The sequence below is a fragment of the Misgurnus anguillicaudatus genome, chromosome 22 (assembly GCF_027580225.2).
Source record: "Misgurnus anguillicaudatus chromosome 22, ASM2758022v2, whole genome shotgun sequence".
Classification (NCBI taxonomy): Eukaryota; Metazoa; Chordata; class Actinopteri; order Cypriniformes; family Cobitidae; genus Misgurnus; species Misgurnus anguillicaudatus.
This window is the reverse complement of record NC_073358.2, coordinates 6,888,708-6,909,039: the sequence shown is the minus strand read 5'-3', so window position 1 is coordinate 6,909,039 and position 20,332 is coordinate 6,888,708. Positions and strand designations below refer to the sequence as shown.

The following is a 20,332-nucleotide window of genomic DNA, read 5'->3' as shown; positions in this document are numbered from 1 at the left end:
ACCGTAAATATATCAAAAATATATTTATCATTAGTAATATGTGTTGCTGAGGACTTTATTTGGACAACTTAAAGGCATGGATATGAATTTATTACTTTTTATTTTATTTTATGCATTTTAAATAATATTAAGTATATAAATCTCTACATAATATAAACAATACTGTTTATTGCCAACACTGCAGTCATCTGCGTACATTGTCATATTTTATCAACTTTAAAAACTAGTGATTTTATATCAAATACTCACTTTTACATCAGACTGACAGCTCGTGCGCTCGTGCGGGTGGGCGTGACTCGAGCTGCTGGGCGTGGCTACGAGCTGTGATGTACAGTTTTCTGCGATCTGCTTGAAATCCATGTGTTGCGCTCAGAGTGAGTCAGACTCAGATCCTCACCGCTTCTGCAAGAACATGCACGACTGCCAGCTCATTTAAACAAGACAAGCGAGTGACATCACAAAACTCTGATTTAAGTGTAAGTAATTTCATATAAATCTCACAGATGTTCAATATTACATTGACTTTCTTTATTAACTTTATTCGTCCGTGGAAACGTGTGGGTATAAGATGTCACAGGAAACGCAAACATTTACGTGCACCTTACTTAAAAGATAAAGCAAGCGAGATATTTCATCTGTACAACCTGCATTATAGCTTCCAAGTAATGTTGTCTTTAAATCAACAGATGGCCGTTTTGGCAAATCACAAACTTTGGCAAAGCGTGGATTACTGCAGAAGACTGATGGTTTTACCACTGGAGAACACCGAGAGACTCATCACATCCAAATATCCTCATTTTTGTGTTTGAAGTGTGCAGACATGGATTCTCTATACATCGCTATTGAGCTCGTGATCGCGGTGCTGTCAATCATCGGTAACGTACTCGTGTGCTGGGCCGTGGCCATCAACTCGACTCTCAAAAACGCCACTAATTATTTCCTGGTGTCACTGGCAGTTGCTGATATTTTGGTGGGTTGCCTCGCCATCCCCTTCGCCATCACTATAAGCATCGGTCTGCGCTCGGACTTTTACGGATGTCTGTTTCTGGCTTGTTTTGTTCTTGTACTGACACAAAGTTCAATATTTAGTCTTCTGGCGGTGGCTATCGACAGATATCTGGCTGTTAAAATTCCCCTGAGGTAAGTCCTTTACGATTTATTTGCAGGATATTTACAGGACGGTTAGTACTGTTTAGTAAATATCAAATAAGTGTAGTGGTTAAATTGACAAGAAAGATTGTTTTGTGGTTTTGCAGCTGTCTTGAAGGATCTGACGTTTCCTGCCGCGTGCACAACATTCCCCGCGTGAACGAACCTGCATACATAAAAATCATGAATAGTTTGGTATTAACTACACCAAACTTTTTTAAATTGTATACTGTAGTATATTACAGTATTCTAAAATATTTACTATAGTGATAAACTAAATGTGGCAGTAAACTATAGTAGTAAACTAGTCAAGTGTTATATGTTGCAATTACCGCCCTTTGTTACTGTATAACGTTACTACACCACAGTATTACGCAAAGTGAATATCGTCAATTAATAAACTAGTAAATACGTAGTGTACCTCAATTGTGTTAAGATTCGAAAACTATATAGTATCTAGGAATTTTACCACAGTAAACTATAGTAAATACTAAAGTATACAGTACAGTACAGTATTTTAATGGGATGTGGTGTATTTTAAAGATCAAAAGTAACTTTTTTCCTCATGTCTCATCTCTTGTACAGTCACCATTAATCATTAATTATTAGTAATCATTAATGAAGGCACATTAGTAATCATTATAGCATCCTCGTTTCTGGGATCAATACGACATCTCGTGTCAATCTCGTGCCTTTGTTGCAATTCATTTCAAAGTTCATCTGCTTCATCAGTCTTGAAACTTTTATCTCATTCAGTGGGTTGCATCTGTTTTCATGTATGAAGATCTGTACTCAAATCAGTTACTAAATAACATCCTGATAAGCTGACACTTGAATCCTGACACAATAAAGTACTGCAATATATTTTATAATACTGTAGTACTGCATATTTGCTGTAATAAACTGTTTTATAATTCCCTATAAATGTAGTAAAAGTAAAATAATTTACTGTTTTTAAACCGTAACGTATTAAATCTTAAAGTAGCTATATACTCTCAAAATACTCGTAATTACTATTAATATGCTCCTGTATAGCTCAGTGGTAGAGCATTGCATTAGCAGCGCAGATGGTATTGTGTTTAAACCTAGAAAACACACATGATGATGAAAAATGTATTCATTGTAATGCACTGCAAGTCACTTTGGATAAAAGCGTCTGTCAAATGCATAAATGTATGCAGTATGCTGTAAACGCCAAAGTATACACCATTTTTCATGTAGGTTAGAATTAGGAAAAGATTGACAAATGAGGAAAACTCAGTGGCGCTAGTCCTAATTCTGACATTTCTAATAAATACTCAAGTTCTTTCTTTCAGAAAATGCCAGAGCTGTGTCTGTACGTCAAATAATTTATGAATGACAAACGTTTTATCATGTCGATTTGAGTGTTTGCACTAAAAATGGGTTAAAAGAGTCTGTTCATTGGTCCATTAGCAACAGCTGATTAGAAAATCCTCTTTATCAGACAAAAATGTTTTGAGTTTTGTTTTTAAATGGTCAAATTGGCATTGGTGTGACATTTTTACATGTTGTTGCAAAACTTAAAGGTGCCATAGAATAAAAAACTGTAGTTAACTAGGCATATATGAATAGATTATACATGAATCATAAGAGTTCTGTACATGGTAATGACATACTGTATCGTGAGCCTCAAATGTGTTTGTTTCCTCATTTTTATGTAAACCTCATGCACGCAAAAGACCGCTGGAAAACAGGCCATTCTCAACATAACGCAACGTTTCTGGATAATTTTTGCACTTAGTAAAGTTTCATACCTATGTAAATAATCAAACAACAATTTAATATATTATTTCAATGCATTCTTTGGCACCTTTAAGTGTAGGTTTTGGCGAGCAACACAATTTCAGAATGGTCAGTGTCGAAATGAATAATGTGGAAATTAATAAAAAAACAAAAGCAGTTACAGTGGTTCTAACCCCCCACCCCATTTTTTGGGTGCATCCCTTTGCAATTCTCCCAAAGAAAATTCATGACAATCTCAAACTTAGAATTTGAATTAAACAGGATATATTTAAATATATAACGTAGTGATGTTGGTTTGTGGTTATATTTTTCTGAGGTTTGATTACACAGAATTTATGATAAATTGATGTATTTTATAAAATGTTATAAAACTGGGGCACCCTGGCACATCTTGTGCCACCCAAGGGGTCATTTTCTTGTATGTATGTGTATATATATATATGAATGCCTCTTGTTTCACAGCCACGGCAAACATGGGTTAAACAGAACTGATTTGTGAGCATGTTAAGTAACGTGGGAATGTGGTTTGTACAGATAGTAGTTTGGTATAATGAAAACCACTTGCGGTACTAATAACGTGTTAAACAGTCTCTGATTCTGGGTGGTCATGTTACTCTCACTGTGTCACGGCCAAGATGTCCAGAACTTGTTTCTCATCTCTAGCTGGACTGTTGTTACTGGAAATAACGGTTCTTGACACGATCACTGTTAGTAGATGATCCAAAAGAAACAAAATTTCCACAATGTACTGCCAGTACTCCCCTTTAGGTTTCATTTACCAGTCTGGACCACCACATCTCTCTCTTTCTCTCTCTGTGTGTGTGGCTGCTTGGCATCTGACTATAGGGACTAAATAGTGTTTAAGTTCCCAAAACAGTAGGCAGCTAAGCTATTATAAAACTTTGAGTGTGGTCCTGCATCAGAAGTATCTGTTGGGCTCAAGAGCCGAGGACCAGAGCATCGCTTTCCTCCATTGACTCATTAAAAGTCAGGAGAGGTTGTTAAATGTGGAAACTGTAATTTCTGTGCCACTTGTGTCACCAGACGGAATTGCAAAAACAATGAATGTTTTTGCATCTGCCATTGGTCACACAAACAGATGAAAACTCGTGCTATTGGTTGAGCCAATGTTGTTAGGCTTGGCTGGTCAGGATGCTCAGAAAAAGACAGCATGTTTTGATATCAACGCTGTTTAATTTACAGTAACTTACTGCACTTTAAGCAGGAGAAAGCTAAAAAAAAGACACATCGTTCACCCAAAAATAAAAAATCTGTTATCATTTACTAACCCTTGTTGTTACAGACCTGTATACATTTCTTCGTTCTGCTGACCACAAAGGAAGATATTCTGAGCAACGTCACTGTAAAAAATGAGCTATAATTATGCAGCTGGTTGCCAGTAACTTACTGTAAAAGATTAAGGGCCCTATTTTAACGATCTAAGCGCATTGTCTAAAGCGCACAGCGCAACGCCTAAATGGGCGTGTCCGAATCCACTTTTGCTAATTTAACGACGGGAAAAATGGTTTGTGCGCTGAGCGCATGGTCGAAAAGAGTTGGTCCTATTGTAATGGGAGTATTTTGGGGTAACGTGCCGTAAACTAATGAGAGTCACAGCTCTCATTCCCTTTAAAAGCAAGTTGCGCTGGCGCTATGTCTAATCCCTATTTAGATGACGGAATTTGTAAACTGAAAAACTAAGCGGAGGAAGAAGGTCCCCAGTTTAAGATTAATGTTAAATAATTGTGTTGTTTTTCACTTGTATTGAAATTGTTTTTTTATTAAAACCTTTAAAACCTGTTTTCTTTTAGTCATGGAAGTAAAAAAGCAGGCTTGTAATTGCTTTAAATGTATGGCTATCCAATATCAATAAAAAAAGAATTTACAAGTATGTAAGATAAGGTTTGTACTCTAAAAATACTTTATTTGTAACAAACAGGAGATAAAGAATTTACAAACGGCTCCCCGCACGTTTCAGCACTTTGGACAGCGTTTTTTTAGCAAAGAGTTTTTTTAAGCATTACTTAAAAATGTTTCTCATCTCACCATATCCACAGGTACATCATATACAATAAATCCGTGAGGTAGCATTAAAAAAAAACATTTAAAAACAGACGCATTTGTTTAAAGCAAAGCATTTACTTATCAGGCTACAGGTAAAGCAGCTCTTTGCGCCTTCTAACGTCTCATAATTAGTCCTCATTTATGTCCAAGAGACTCAATAATAATCTTTTACATTCAATCCTTTAATCTTTCATATTTAAAAGCATTTTTGTGCTGCTGCGCATTTATGTACTTTGTGATAAGCAAACCCGCGTTGTCCTCCCGTTTATAGGCGCATATTACGAATGCGCTCTTTAAATAACATAAAACATATTGCGCCTGACTTTAGAGCAGGTTTTTGTTGGTCAATGGCGTAGTCTATTTTAGTTGCCTCAAAATAGCAACGCGCCAAGAATGCGCCTGAACACACCTTATTTTCAGACCAGAATGCCCATGGGCGCAAAAGGGGGCGCAAATGCATTTGCTATTTAAACAACGCGGCGCTAAACGTGAAAATTAGGGTGGAAACTAGCGAAAGACACTTGCGTCGCGCATTGCACTGCATTGCGCTGGGTGTAAGATAGAGCCCTAAGACTGAAAATGTTTCATGTTCATTTAACTTTGAACAAAATGTTGCCAGTAAATTACATAAATGTAAAATCTACAGTAAGTTACTGGCAGCTAGTTGCCAATAATACTGTAATTTCTACAGAAATTTGTTAGTGTAACCAAACCGCTTTTGAGCACCATTGACTTTCATAGTAATATTTTTCCTACTATAAAAGTCAATGGTGCTTCTATTTACAAATATCTTTATGTTTAGCAGAACAAAGAAATGAATACAGGTTTGTATCAACATAAGGGTGAGTAAATGATGACAGAATTTTCTTTTTTTTGGGTGAACTATCCCTTTAAAGACTATTTTAGTGTTACAGTACATGTATACAAATACCCAGATGCACATGTACTGATATTTGCATTTGAAATGTCAGTGCAGTCTGAGGCTGGAAACTCTGTGATTAATTTATAATTAATGCTCTTTAAACCTTTCTATTAAGAATTCAATAACTCTTCCTAAAAGTGTAAAACCCTCTTTGATTTCTCATAAAAAGATGACCACACAGTGCAGTGATGGGCATTACATGTCATCAGTCCTAAAATCCATTAGAGCGAATTTTCTGTGTGTGCATTCGTGAATATAGAGTAGTGTCAGAAACCAACCCATGAATGTTAACTAAGGCTAGTTGAATGCTTTTAGTTTAGTTTAAACTTAACGCAGCTGTTCATGCGTTAATATCACATCAGTTGAAATCTCACTTTAGATCCACTGAAACTTGAGCCTGTTGGCAGAGCCCACGGTCCAAAGCGGAAGCAAGAACAGAAGGTTTGGAGAAGGGATTTATGTGTGAAATGAAATGAAGGGGTCCCATCAGCGCGAGGGAGGGTTCAGGGAGGGTGAGATGGGGATGCCAGTGGGCTGTTGTCATGCCAGAGCTAATCCAGTCTTCTCCATTCATGTGTCCGTAGAGCAGAGGAGATCTGGCCCTGGGAGAAAGAGTAATGTACTAAAGCTGAAAGAGGTATTTAACAAAAGGAGACTGTGTGCTTTGAGCAACACGCAGTGACATCATCTGGTGGCCTTGCATCAAGACAGCAATGTTTTAATAGCATTACAAATACTTCAGTGTTTTCATCATATAAAAATTGACTTAAAATAATTAAAATAATAAACATAAAAGGGCGGTTTCCTGGACAGGGGTTATCCTAGTCTTAGACTAAAATGCATTTTTGAGCTGCCTTAACTTAAAAACATCTTGTACTGACATATCTTAACATATATCAGTACCATTGTTTTGTCTCAAGATGCACAGCAGTATTGTTTTATGTAAAGTATGTTTGTAATGTTTGCGGTGAAAATGAGCTTTTAGCTAAATCCGGTACAATGCATGGAATGGAAACATTTATGTGAAAAATTGTACATGGTCTCTTTATAAATAAAGTAAAAACTACTTAAATGTCCTGGATTAATCTAAATCCTGTCTTGCAAACCACCCCAACGTGAACTTACAATAAGGTATACAGTAGTTTTCAGCCTTTATTAATCCTTGTTAAAGAGCACCTATTTCATTGCTAAAAACAACGTTATTTTGTGTATTTGGTATAAGACAATGTGTTTGCGTGGTTTGTGGTTAAAAAAAAAACATTTTTCACAAACATACATTTTTTGTAGCTCCAGTTTTCACTCTCTTCCTGAAACACACGGATTTGAAAAGCTCTGTGTTGCTGATTGGTCAGCTAATCTGTACGTTGTGATTGGCCTGAATATGAATGTATTAGTAAATGTTAAAATTAACAAAAATATTTTTATTCAAAAATACTCCACTTTTTTTTGAAAATATGCTCATTTTTCAGCTCCCCTAAAGTTAAACATTTGATTTTTACAGTTTTGGAATCCGTTCAGCTGATCTCCGGGTCTGGCGTTACCACTTTAGCTTAGCATAATCCATTGAATCTGATTAGACCATTAGCATTGTGCTAAAAAATAACCAAAGAGTGTACTAAGACTGACAGAAAATTAAAAGTTGCGATTTTCTAGGCAGAAATAATAGCTAGGACTATACTTCTATTCTGGGGTAATAATCAAGGATTTTGCTGCCGTAAAATGGCTGCAACAGGCGTAATGATATTACGCAGTGCTCGAAAATAGTCCCCTTAGTAAGTTTCAATGGCAGGGGACTATTTTCGGACAATGCGTAATATCACTACGCCTGTGCATCCATGTTACATCAACAAAGTCTTTGATTATTACACCAGAATGAGATTATAGTTCTTAGTCATATCTGCCTAAAACATCGCAACTTTTGGTTTTCTGTCGGTCTTGGTGCACAGTGTAACTGCGGAAGATTCAAGTTTTAAATGGGAAGAATGTCCAAACTCTTTGGTAATTTTTTGGAGCAATGCTAAGGGGTTGTGTACACCAAAACTTTTAAACGAGGCTAAAAACGCCTGGACAACGCCGAATAACAGCTGTTTTTCAGCTGAGTGCCAGCTTTCTTCAGCTAAGCGCTTTGGTAGCTCTGATACGTCAGCTGTGAGACGGTTGGTTGCTGTGATACTTGTCCCGCCCCATCTCCACTGTGATTGGACGGCCGCGTGAGAACTGACATTGACGAGCTGAGCTTTTCTTCCAAAGTTGAACATTTCTCAACTCTCGGCGCTCAGCGCAAAAAAAAAGCCGGGCGCCGGTTTTCAGCGCGGAAGAAAACCGCTAGCTGCTGGCTTATTTGAAAAACGCTGAGCTTCCATTAAAAACAATTGAAAACATGCGCCGGCCGCGGGCATAAAAGCATTGGTGTGCACGGCCCCTAATGGTCTAATCAGATTCAATGGATTATGCTAAGCTATGCTAAAAGTGGTATTGCCAGACCCGGAGATCATCTGAATGGATTCCAAAATGGTAAAAATCAAATGTTTAACTTTAGGGGAGCTGGAAAATGAGCATATTTACAAAAAAGTGGAGTGTCCCTTTAAGATTAATAAATGCTGTAGAACCATTGTTAGTTCATGTTAGCTAATGCACAACCTTATTATAAAGTGTTACCAAAAAACTACATGAATGTGCATTCACCACTTATAATGTATCAGCAAAAAAGGTACAATTTCATGAATTTTATTTTAAATTTAGGTAATGGAATATATTATGGAAATTAATAATAATAATAATTGTAATACATTATATCTAATCATAAATGCAGCACTACTAAAAAAAGATAAATATGGATAAAGAAAACAATGTTCAGAGGACATACATAACAAAGCATGGTCAAAATATGTGCTTCAGCTGTCAGTAGGGTTGTAGCATTTGCACCTAATGAGTTCATATTAGTACCTAGAGGTACATACAGTATTATATATTAGTATCTCAAAGATAGATACATGTATTTGTACCAAATGTATACATATCTGTACCTAATAGGACCTTTTTAAAGGGTGCTAACCTAGTGACAGTAGGGATGGATATTTTGACAGTCTTTCTAATACATATTGAGCTGTGGTCTGTGGTGCTCATGGAGACAATTCAATTTTGCATCTCCCTGAAAACAAAATAAAGCAAGAGTGATGGCTGTGTCAATGGCAGGCTGGTGGGGTCCAGGGATGCCTGGTGGTCCTCAGTGCTTAGCCAGGGGGTCCATGAAGTCATTTATTATAGATTACATAATTGGGTTTTATTAATATTAACATATGGGGAACATCTAGAAACCATGTCAGTCTTTACCATGTCTAGTAAATCCATCGAGTCCAAATGTAGTTTAAACAAAACGCATTAAAACATATGTTGAAATAAAATAATTCAGAAGAAAATGTGCTTTGTTTATTACTGAAATAAGTGTAAAAAATAGTTAGAATATGCATAGTAGCTATTAGAATTTTAATGCAAAAAGTTTGAGATCCCCATCATAAAGACACAAATAGTGACACAAACTGTTGCCTTTTATAAAGCAGGTATATACAAAGTACAAGGTACAACAAAGCTAAAAATAGTAGAAAATCTGAGCATGTAGGAGAAATGTGACGTGACGTTATCCCTCAACACTTTCTCCGGCTGTATCCGTCATCGGGACATCAAGCAGTGATGGGTCCGGGTCTCAGAGGAAGCTGATGGTGGATGTTGTGATGAATAATGCACCTCATGTATTGCTCACCTCGCTTCATCCGTAGAGGCAGAATGTGAGCTGTCTGTGGTTGTGTGATTAATGGAAAGTTTCAGCCATCACTCACCCGAGTGTGTTTACGTGGAGTTCGCTTCCTACACCTCAAACCATCTTTCTTTCTCTCTCTTACTATATATACTGTACATATATACAAAACCTCATACATGCACTAACTACAAGAAAGATGTGTCACTATAGTTACAATTGAACCACATGACGTCTTGACCCGTATGTTGCCAGAGCTTCTCAGAATAAAAAAGTAATTGCTCTTACTTTAAACCATAAGGGGATTTTTTACTGGATGTATGAAGTCAAGTCCACACAGCTATAGTTTATTACCTTAACTATGCAATACTTAAAATGGTCAAAAAATGGTCCATAGCTTTTACTGGGGTGGTACTCTTCACACCTAAATGTCCATATTGGTACCAAAGAGTGCATTTTAGTATGTCAAGGGACATATCGGTACCAAATGTAAACATATGTATAAATTTGCATTTTTAAAAATGCTCTGTCCTTGTTGATTGGGTCGCTTGTTAAAGGTGGGGTGCGTGATTAAAAAAAAACACTTTGGAAAAGGGAGTCGGGCCGACTACCAAAACACACTTGTAGCCAATCAGCAGTAAGGGGCGTGTCTAACCAACATCGTTGCCTGGGTTGCGTATGTGTGGGGCGGGTCTATCAACAGAAGGTCCAGTTTCTATTGGGGTAGGGGTGTGTTTGTTTAGGTGATTTCAAATGTCAACCATGGCTTTTAGAGATCATGCACACCGCCTTCAATGGTGTCATGTCCGAATTATCCATAGTTTTCCCTTTGTGATCAGCATGTGACATTAAAGTATTTAAAATTCGGAAGTAGTTCTTGATGTCGTATGCCGATCAATCTGCGCATTGCCACATGTAGAAATCAAGCGTGCCGCACAAGCCCTGAAAAGTGAAGCCAAAACGTCTCGATCGCCCCCCAGTGACTGGTCCCAGTATAGGTCATAAACCCCGCCTCCTCATGTTATTCAATGGGACTTGAGACCAACAAAAAATTTAATTACACTTCAATTATCTTTTTTCCAAAGCTGGTTTCTGTCATTCACTGTAGTTTTTATCACGCTGATGTACATTCAAATGTTTGTTTTTAAAATAGGTTTGTGTTTAGTTAGTTATTTAATGATATAAAAACAATGGTGTCACGTCATGATTGACAGCTGTGATATCGTGTGATATGCACATGGCGGGGTTTTGATTTCGCGGCTTCACTTCCTGCTCACTTCTGCGCATGACTGGTCCCAAAATCGCTACTGCGCAGACTCAAGACCCAAGATGTCAGAGCCATATCGGGACACTGGCGGCTTCACTTTTCACCAATGGAAGAGAGCGAACAGGCGTTGTCCATCTTTTTTTACAGTCTATGGTAAAAATAGTAACATGCCGCTTTTGGCCCTATCCCAAATGGCGCACGTCATGTGAACTTTCGGTCTTGTGGCCTTAAATTGCGCATGCTCGCTTAGTCTAGAGTCCGTAGGGTGTCCCATCTGTCATTCTTACGCTCTGAAGTGTGCTCATCAGCGCCCCCTTTGCACCAGAGTCCTGCAACGGGTCGGGTACCCACATAAAAGTGTCTAAAACGAGTGGATTGTCACATTTCTGAAATTCACGGGCGGTGATGCAGACGGATAATTAACTCACTCAGTGTGGGCGAGTAGGAGCGCAAATTAAAATATGTGCAAAATTTGTATGTCTAAAGGATGTGCACACCAAAACTTTTAAACGCGGCTGAAAACACCAGGAGGACACAGAATGCCAGCTGTTTTTTCAGCCAAGCGCTTTTTAGCTGTTATACTTGAGGTGTGAGCCGGTTGGTTGTTGTGATACTTGTCCCACCCCTCCACCACTGTGATTGGACAGCCATGTGAGAACTGACATTGACGAGCGGACTTTTTCACCCAAAGTTGAATCTCTTTCAACTCTCGACGCTCAACGGCGAGCGCGGAAAAACCACAGAGCGGCGGCTTATTTGAAAAACGCTGAATTTCCATTGGAACCAATTAAAAACATGCACCGACCGCAGGTGTAAAAGCTGTGGTGTGCACGCCTCCTAAATGACTATTACACGTGCGACATATGAAATTTGACCCATCATGTCACCACCACTGCGACAGTGTGCGACCTGCTTAACTTTGCGGGAGCGGGTCCCCAAAAATGGACCCGTGCAGGACTCGTGCTTTGCACCCTTGATGCGATCTTCGACAAGGCCTGCACTGCAGCAGGCTTAGCGTACTTTATCACCCAGAAGTCTTTGCCAAAGAACAATCAGACCAATCAGATGACAGAATAGAGGAGTTTACACTGATGGGCAACTTCTCTTCCTATTTCCGGCATGATGCTGGAGTCTGTCCCAAAATACGACTCTGTGGTGCGCCCTCTTAGACTCGGGGTCAAGGGTCCCTAAGGTCTGCACTACATGATGTCATCAAAGTGTGGACTCTGAGGAAAATCATCAGTCCCGAGTGTGCCATTTGGGACAGGGCCGTTGCAGTTACTATCAAGCGAGTTTACATTAGGGTTGTGTATCGGCAAGAATCTGGCGACCCGACGCGTATCCCGATACCAGTGTCGCGATATGATTCGATGCGATACGTTGCAATACTGTAAGCGAGGCAATATACTGGGATATTTTTTATTTTGGGAATAGAATGTAAAATAATTTTAGGAAAGCTTTTATTAAAAAAACACACCACCATATGCAAACCTTATAAAAAATATGTAACTTGTGTGAACTTGCTCCAGAGTGAGTTAAGAACCGACCCGAAACAACTGCCATTAATCTTGTATGATTTAAAAAAAACACGATACTCCGTTTTTGAGAATTTATACGATATCTGCAACAACAACAAAATATCCCGGTACACGTGTATCAATATTTTCTTACACCCCTAGTTAACATTATATTGTAACGCTTATAAAACTTTATGTCATTATGTAATCATTGAACATTGAGTCCTACCCGATCAATTATTATTGCTAGTGAAGGTGGAAACTACCACTCTCATTATCCCACGCTCTTTAACAGCGCCATCAAGCTTGTTGTTGTTTAGCGACCTCTAGTGGCGAAAATTACATATTGTGCCTTTAATGTGCACTTGGTTTACCATGTTTTGGTGTCTTAAAGGCAGGATAGGCAGGAATTATCTAAAAAAACTTTTTTTTAAATTTGTTTAAACTGTCTTTATATACCAATACATAAGTAAAATGTAAGTACTCTGAAAAAGAGAGTATAAAAATCGAGTGTCTGTAGACTTCTCACGACTGTTTTAAACACAGCTCATTTTTCCATTTACTCCACCCCCTCCCTTCTGGGTTTCTTCTAAAGCCACGCCCCCAAAACACATGAACGATCTGGGAGCAGCATTTACCTCAGACGAGCAGAGAGGAAGGAGCATTGTGCATACAGTAACATCATGTCACAATCACATGTAATAATACACCTATTTTATCACTGTGAATATAAACAAATATGATGGCTTTTAGTACTCACTATTAAGCCAGTGTTTTGCATGGAAGAGTTTCCGTGATGAAAGCATTGTTGACTCTGATGAGGACTACACTCCGGAGACAATACCGCTACCGCATCGTCATCTCGAGGAAACGCCACGCGATATTTACTCTCGTTTGATTGGTTCATTTATTCCTTTGTTTGCCTTCGCTGACTGGATATGCAGGTACTGTGAGTTGTGAATGCACTTTCTCTGCCATACTTTTGCTCTTCCTAGAGTGCCTCGTGCACGTTCAAATCAATCGGGTGTGCGCATGTGTGGGCAGATCCCATAGCAACAGGGGTGGTGCCATGGTCGCGAGAGAGAGTGATAGTCGCGCAAGCCAATAATTTTTTTCGTCCCGAATGGAAATAATTAACTGTGAGAGGTCTACAGACACTCGAGTTTTATACTCTACTTTTCAGAGTACTTACATTTTAATTATGTATTGGTATATAAAGACAGTTTAAACAAATTTGTAAAAAAGTTTTTTAGATAATTCCTGCCTATCCTGCCTTTAACGCCTTAAATAATGAACTACTATTATGATTGTTCTTGCATTGCTTTTATTTATTCATCTTTTTTCTTTCTTTACTTCTCTGTTCAGGTATAAGGAGCTCGTCACAGGGAAAAGAGCGAGAAAAATCATCACCATTTTATGGATCTTATCCTTTATCATCGGACTCATTCCGTTTGTGGGCTGGAACCGGAGAGAGACTTCCTGTTGCGGAAACGAGAGCCATTCGGCACAGACCGCCAATGTCAGCGACACGGCCGTGGCCGAAACGGGCTTCCTGCAGAGCTGCCACCTCGAGTGCTTTTTCGAAAACGTGGTGGACATGAGCTACATGGTGTATTTCAACTTTTTCGGCTGCGTGCTGCCACCCCTGCTCATCATGCTGGGAATCTACGCCAAGATCTTCACGGTGGCGCGCCAGCAGCTGCGTCAGATCGAACTGAAGTGCAGCGTGAGCAGCGGTGACAACCAACACCGCGGCTTGCTGCAGCGCGAGATCCGCGCCGCCAAATTGCTGTCAATCATCGTGGGCTTGTTTGCTCTTTGTTGGCTTCCGGTGCACATCCTAAACTGTCTCACTCTCTTCTACAGAGAGCTGGAGAAGCCCAGCTTTGTCATGAACATCGCCATCTTACTCTCTCACGCCAACTCCGCCATCAATCCCATCATTTACGCCTACCGCATTCGGGAGTTCAGAGTGACCTTCAGGAGGATCCTGAAGCGTCATTTCTTTTGTCGACGGGATGACTTGCATCTCAGATCCAACGGTAGCAGCAGTCATAGAGACACAGAGATCACGATGACCATCGACCCCCTACTATAGTCGTGTATGGTATGTGTATGGAGATAAATGTTTACAGACCAAAAAACTGCAAACGGAAGATGTCTACAATGCAAAGACCATGTTTCCGATGCCATGGACGCGTCTAGACGCTTTCAGGATTTAACGTTGAACTGTGAAAAGAACTCTTTTATCACTACAAATATTTGGAAATATTTATAGACCTTTAAAACCCGACCAAGCACTAAGAAACTTGAGGCGCCGTCTCCTTCCAAACGCTAAGTGGCCAGTTTGACTCTGTTAACGTTACGCAGAGGGTATACGAACAGGAAATACCTGATTTAGTGGGCAGCTTTGGCGAAACCACAGACTGCTTTGGAAGAACAGCCCACTGGAATCAAAACCGAATCTGAAGCGCTGTGTTATAATAAGTGTATTTAAAAGTGCCATGTTTGAATTTATTAGGACCTTTGATGTTTTTGCTATGACCAAGATGGTTGCTTTAGATTGCTCAGGAATACACACGAGGTAAGAAAAACCTTTTTGAGACCCCGAAAAAGAAAGAAAAATAACCATGTCAGACAAAGCCGGTAAGAGAAATCACTCTACTTTTGGTCTTTGTGTCGTTTAAATGAAATGAGGGGTTAAGGCCCATTCACACCAAACACGATAACTAGGGGCATAGGCGCCGATTCCAAAATATCCAAGCACCCACGGAAAAACGCCAGATATGGTCAATTAATTTAAAATTAAATAAACGCTTTGAGATTTGGAAGCCTCTCTGGTGGATCTCCTGAGTTGTAATATTAACAATGCTTTGATGAATAAGCTAAACATGGGGTGCTTCACATTTCACTTCTTATAAGCTTCTGCTGTTGCTAAGCAACCTGCTAATGTTGAGAAGCGTTGCACGAAGTTGAGCTGAGCACCCACTGGCTGAAGAAGAAATCGGCGCCTATAACTGGAGGTGCGTATATCGCAATTACAAGATTTAACACACGTTTCCGTAGAGTTCGCAAAAGCACTTTTATTATTGTTACCCGACGCGCTTTCTGTGTTTTGCAATATTTAGCAGAAGCATTTAAATGTAATTTCATGCTGTAATTATGAATTTTACAACTGCCAATATTGTTACGTGTCATTGTTTTGGAAAAACTGTAATTACGATGCGACATGAACGCAGTATATAACTTTATTTGTCTGAATAGTTCTTGTAATCGTCCTTGGAGTGAATGGGTCTTGATGTAGTTTGTATGTCGTACTGCATACAGATACACAGATATCACATACGGTGGCTCCCAGAGGTATTTGGACACTTAAGTTGCACTTAAAAATTTGAAACTTGCTGTATTTGAAAATTACTAGTTGCTCATTAAAATTGGTTGCTTATTAGTACTAATAAAGCGCATATGTGACCCTGGACCACAAAACTGTAGTTATATGAGGGTCAATTTCGATTTATACATCAACGGAAAGCATATTTATTTAGCTTTTGAATGATGTATGGTTTGTTAGAATAGGACAATATTTGGCCAAGATACAACGATGTGAAAATCTGGAATTGGAGGGTGAAAAAAAAATCGAAATATTACAAAGATCGCATTTAAAGTTCAAATGTAGTCTTAACTTACATTTTTTAGTAATTTTAGTAATAACAAGTTTTGTTTTAGCGTTCTCTACTGGCTTACCGCTGTAATGACCTTGAGAACTGAATGTGGATATCTAAAAAACAAACTTGAATGGGAAATGCCCAAAGAGCGGGTAGCAACAAGAATAAGTTTGTAGGCCATTTTTGTTGGCCAATTTTGTTTGCGATTTTGCTGCATCCACTCACAAAAATAAAGTTTTGATATATTGACGGTCGGAAATTCACCAAATATCTTCATGGAACATGATCTTTACTTGTATTTATTTTTGGCCAAGATACAACAATGTAAAAATCTGAAATTGGAGGGTGAAAAAAATCTAAATATTAAAAAGATTGCATTTAAAGTTCAAAGTCCAAATGTAGTCTAATATCCCAAGGATTTTTGGACATAAAAAAATCTATAATTTTGACCCATGCAATGTATTTTTGTCCTTTTCTACAAACATACCTGTTCGACTTATGACTGGTTTTGTGGTCCAGGGTCACATATTAATGTCTTATTAGTAGTTAATAGTTACATTTTTTCCCTGCCATTGACGAGTTATCTCGTCAATTAAGAGAAAACACTTTTCTGCTAATGAGGAGTTTTTACGGCAATCCATATTTCTGCTATTATCCCCCAGGTGGCGCTCTTACCCAACTTATAAAACACTGAAGCATCCACAGATCCAAAAACAGTAAAAACTCTGTGTATGTTTTGATCATCGATCTGAATCTGATCTCTGAAAATTAAGTTCCCGAACCGGTTAATAACATTCCATGTCAGCTGTGGGACATACAAATAAGTAGGCTGATCATTTGGACATTAAACTTAAATTATTAGTCTACATAATTTTCCTTAAGTCTCTATCTTCATCAAACATTAAAAAAGGCTACATTATGTAAGTGGCATAACTGTAATTCTGACATTTGTTTCAGCATTATACATGAATTAAGACAATGTTTTTATTAGAAAAAGAATACTGGTATTTCGAGATAATTTTGTTGCATGTGTCCTATCAAGAACAGAAAAGATTGTTTGCTTGCTTTTTGAAACGCGTCTCTCCGTGTATGCACTTTTGAGTGCACTTAAACAAGCGCACACACACAGACGGAGGACGAATTCCATACGGCACTTCGGGAAAAAGATGCAGCAGATACAGTCGGTCCATATAAAGTGAAAATGACGTTGTTTTTCAGTGCTTTATTCACCAAATGTATTTTAATGGACTACAGTATGGGACAGAGTAGCGCAACTCTCTCTCAAGTTTATACATCAAGAGTTCTTTTCTTTGAAGGGCATAGGGATAATCACGTTTGATTGGAGGTGGACAGGACACATTCAATCGCATGTGCGTCTGTGCGTACAGAAAATTGCTCACTTTAGCGCCTTTTTGTGGTTAAATTGTTTAAAATCACTTAAGTGTTAACATTTGCACGCCTTCGAAACACGTGCAAATCATCAACTTTCACCTTATTTAAATTTGCGTATTAATCCATGAATCGCATGCGAGCCAAACTGTGAGTCGTGATCTGTACGGATCAACTGCGATCTGTTACACCACTAATTAGTATTAAAAAACAAACATCTTGAGGTACTTGGTAGCCTACAATATTAAGCTCTTATGATTGAGCATTAGAGACTTGGGCTTGAGTAGGCTACTTGCTGGTGGCAAGCTTCTCATTTCTCAGACGAGTCAACGACAACCGGAAGTGAACTTCACCGAGTATTGCACAGAAATCTTGTCAAAGAACGAAAAAATTAAATAAACTTTAACTTTAAATTTAAATAAACGTTTCTGTTCCGGAACATATGTTTTTTTTTAAGTTTCTGGTTTCGTTTCTGTTCCTTGCAAAACATCAAAAGTTTCTGGTTTTAGTTTTCATTCCGTGAACCGGTTTAAAGCCTTGACGCTGGCTGGCAACTTAAAAAAAAACTGTCAGGGAAAGAGTTAACAGTAAGAATTGGACCCTAAACCAAAGTGTGACCGAAAAAATCTAACCAAGTCACATTTGCTAATAAATAATTCTAAGCCTAAACATTATAAGCATTGCTCATAATTCTTAATACATCACTTGTGATCCAATCACATTCGTGCAAATATGGTGCAAATTGATGATTGGCTCTTTAAAATGTAATCGGTGAGCCAATGAGCATGCTTCATATGCCTCCAACATTCAAGTAGCCCTGCTTGGTTGTGTTCTGTAAGAGCGGTCATGCAGCACATCCACCCCCAACCCAAAGGGGACAACACATTTGTCTGTTTTTGCAGCTGCAGCAACATTTTACGTACATCAGTAACATCATAACCAGTGACCTCGTTTATGAAATGCTGCGTAGATACGGTGCAAAATCATTTACGAGAAGCTTATATTTCCAAATAACGTGATGCTAAGCACTTTTTAATGTAAAAACACGATCAAATCGCTTTATCCATCTACTTCACCAAGAATAAACACATGAACTTTCCATGAACATGTTAAAATAGAATTCAAATAGAGAAACGTTCCCATGCCATTTTTACCGGATGTATAACATCAATTCCCGTCACGTTAACATACCCTTTAAAATCGTAAAGGTCTACTTCTGCTATTTTAAATGAACGCTATAGTGTTTGATATTTTATAGATGTCCAAATACTTTTGGGGGTCACTGTATGTGAGTCTTATCCTCACTATTATAAAATCTCCCTTTAAAAGCATTTGCCTGTAATGCACCCCATTTCATGCTAACACAAACATTCCCGCTGTCCCCAGATGTGATGGTACAACACACTGGGATCTTATGTGTCACGGCCCTTAGGGGACGACTGCGTTTGTCATTGAATGTCTGACTGTGACAAACCCGCCCGGACCACAACAAGAGCAGCTGACAGAGAGGAAAGATTGAACATAAAACTTTCTTATTGTCAATACTGTGACTATTAATTGCAGAAAGATCTTAATCAAATTAAATTAGAATGGTGCTCGTGTGGGATTAAGTTTTAATTCGACCTATCCTTTCTCTCTTGAAATCTTTGCGGGGGATTTTCATACCCGATTTATACTGACAGATGCACACTTGTCCCCGACAGCAGCATCTCCCCTTCCTTTCCAAAATTACATTCACATCTGTGCCAATGAAGCCGGCAGTGAAATGTTTTTATTTATAAAGCAGTTTGTTCTTCAGCAGTATTTTTCTGTATCCTGTAAATGTACAGATCTTTGCTTTGTTTCTATTTGTAAGGGCTAAACTACAGGAGTGTGCCAGACATTCCAATGGAGACGAATCTGTACCGCACTGAACCTGTGTTGTTAAGCGTATGTTTTATTCCTTGCGTATTGATAATTTTATGCGGTGAATCAAAAAAGGCCTTTTTTAACAAACCAGTCAAGACATTTCTAGCCTTTAGAAGAGAATAATCCGTGCTTTTCAAAAATGTATGTTTTCGATGTGCGTATTTTGTCACTTATGTGCTTTTTGTGTTAAAAGAAAATTGTCTCGCGACAAAAGAAGTGTCTTGTTATTTAACATGAATAAATCTATGTACGGTGAATTATTTTGTTAATAAAAGCTGTTTATATAAAAGTAATGAAAGGACGTGTTTTTATCTCAGCAGTGCTGCTAAGGTTTTCTCAATAGGAAAGCGTTTCTTTATCTGTGTGTTATGAGAAAAAGTGTGCAGGTGACCATTGTTCAAATAAACTCCAGAGTCCTGCATGACTACGGTCTTGTTTATATAGGCCTATCATATTATTTACCAAGTCAACTTTTTAACTTTTTAATGTCATGATCACACCTACATCTTACGAGATAACATCTCAAGCTACTCTTCTATATATATATATATCTGTTATGGGAAATGTATAAAAGCAAATATTTATTTTATGAGGCCAGTCTTTGTTATTGAGAACGCAGTGGGACATTCACCACATTGTTTTCACAAAGCGGTAACACATGGTTTTCACATCTGATACATTTTATATTTTTCTGCAATTGTAATACAGTAATGCCGTTTTAATGTGTACCTGTGTAACTGGTAATAATACTTACATTTTAAATATATATGGGTTCAAGATTATTTGTGAATTTCTTATAAAACATTTGTGAAACATAATACTGTGACTATAGAATATGTATACAGGTTTCATAGAAAAGGATAAACGAAAGACTCAGATTTGTCTTTAACATTGCATGTTTGAAGGAACTTAAAGGAATAGTCTACTCATTTT

At 38.3% G+C, this 20,332-nt stretch overlaps 1 protein-coding gene across 2 annotated transcripts; it reads left to right on the top strand.

Moving 5' to 3' along the window:
- The first annotated feature begins 355 nt into the window (after nt 1-355).
- Nucleotides 356-19,927, top strand: adora2b (adenosine A2b receptor). Of its 2 annotated transcripts, XR_008643301.2 has the most exons (4): nt 356-476; nt 687-1,140; nt 13,803-15,021; nt 18,878-19,906. XR_008643301.2 is itself a non-coding variant. In XM_055200566.2 (3 exons), the coding sequence occupies exons 2-3, from the start codon at nt 821-823 to the stop codon at nt 14,533-14,535; spliced, it is 1,053 nt and encodes a 350-aa protein (XP_055056541.1). In that variant the 5' UTR covers nt 356-476; nt 687-820; the 3' UTR covers nt 14,536-19,927. The 2 variants fall into 2 exon arrangements, 1 of the variants encoding a protein (XP_055056541.1); XM_055200566.2 differs by having other exon boundaries at nt 13,803-19,927.
- The last annotated feature ends 405 nt before the right edge of the window (nt 19,928-20,332 follow it).

Bases quoted from the DNA above. Each gene is read 5' to 3' on its own strand.
- adora2b (XM_055200566.2), top strand. From the start codon at position 821: ATGGATTCTCTATACATCGCTATTGAGCTCGTGATCGCGGTGCTGTCA. The intron at 1,141-13,802 runs GTAAGTCCTTTA...TTCTCTGTTCAG, and splicing joins GCTGTTAAAATTCCCCTGAG to GTATAAGGAGCTCGTCACAG.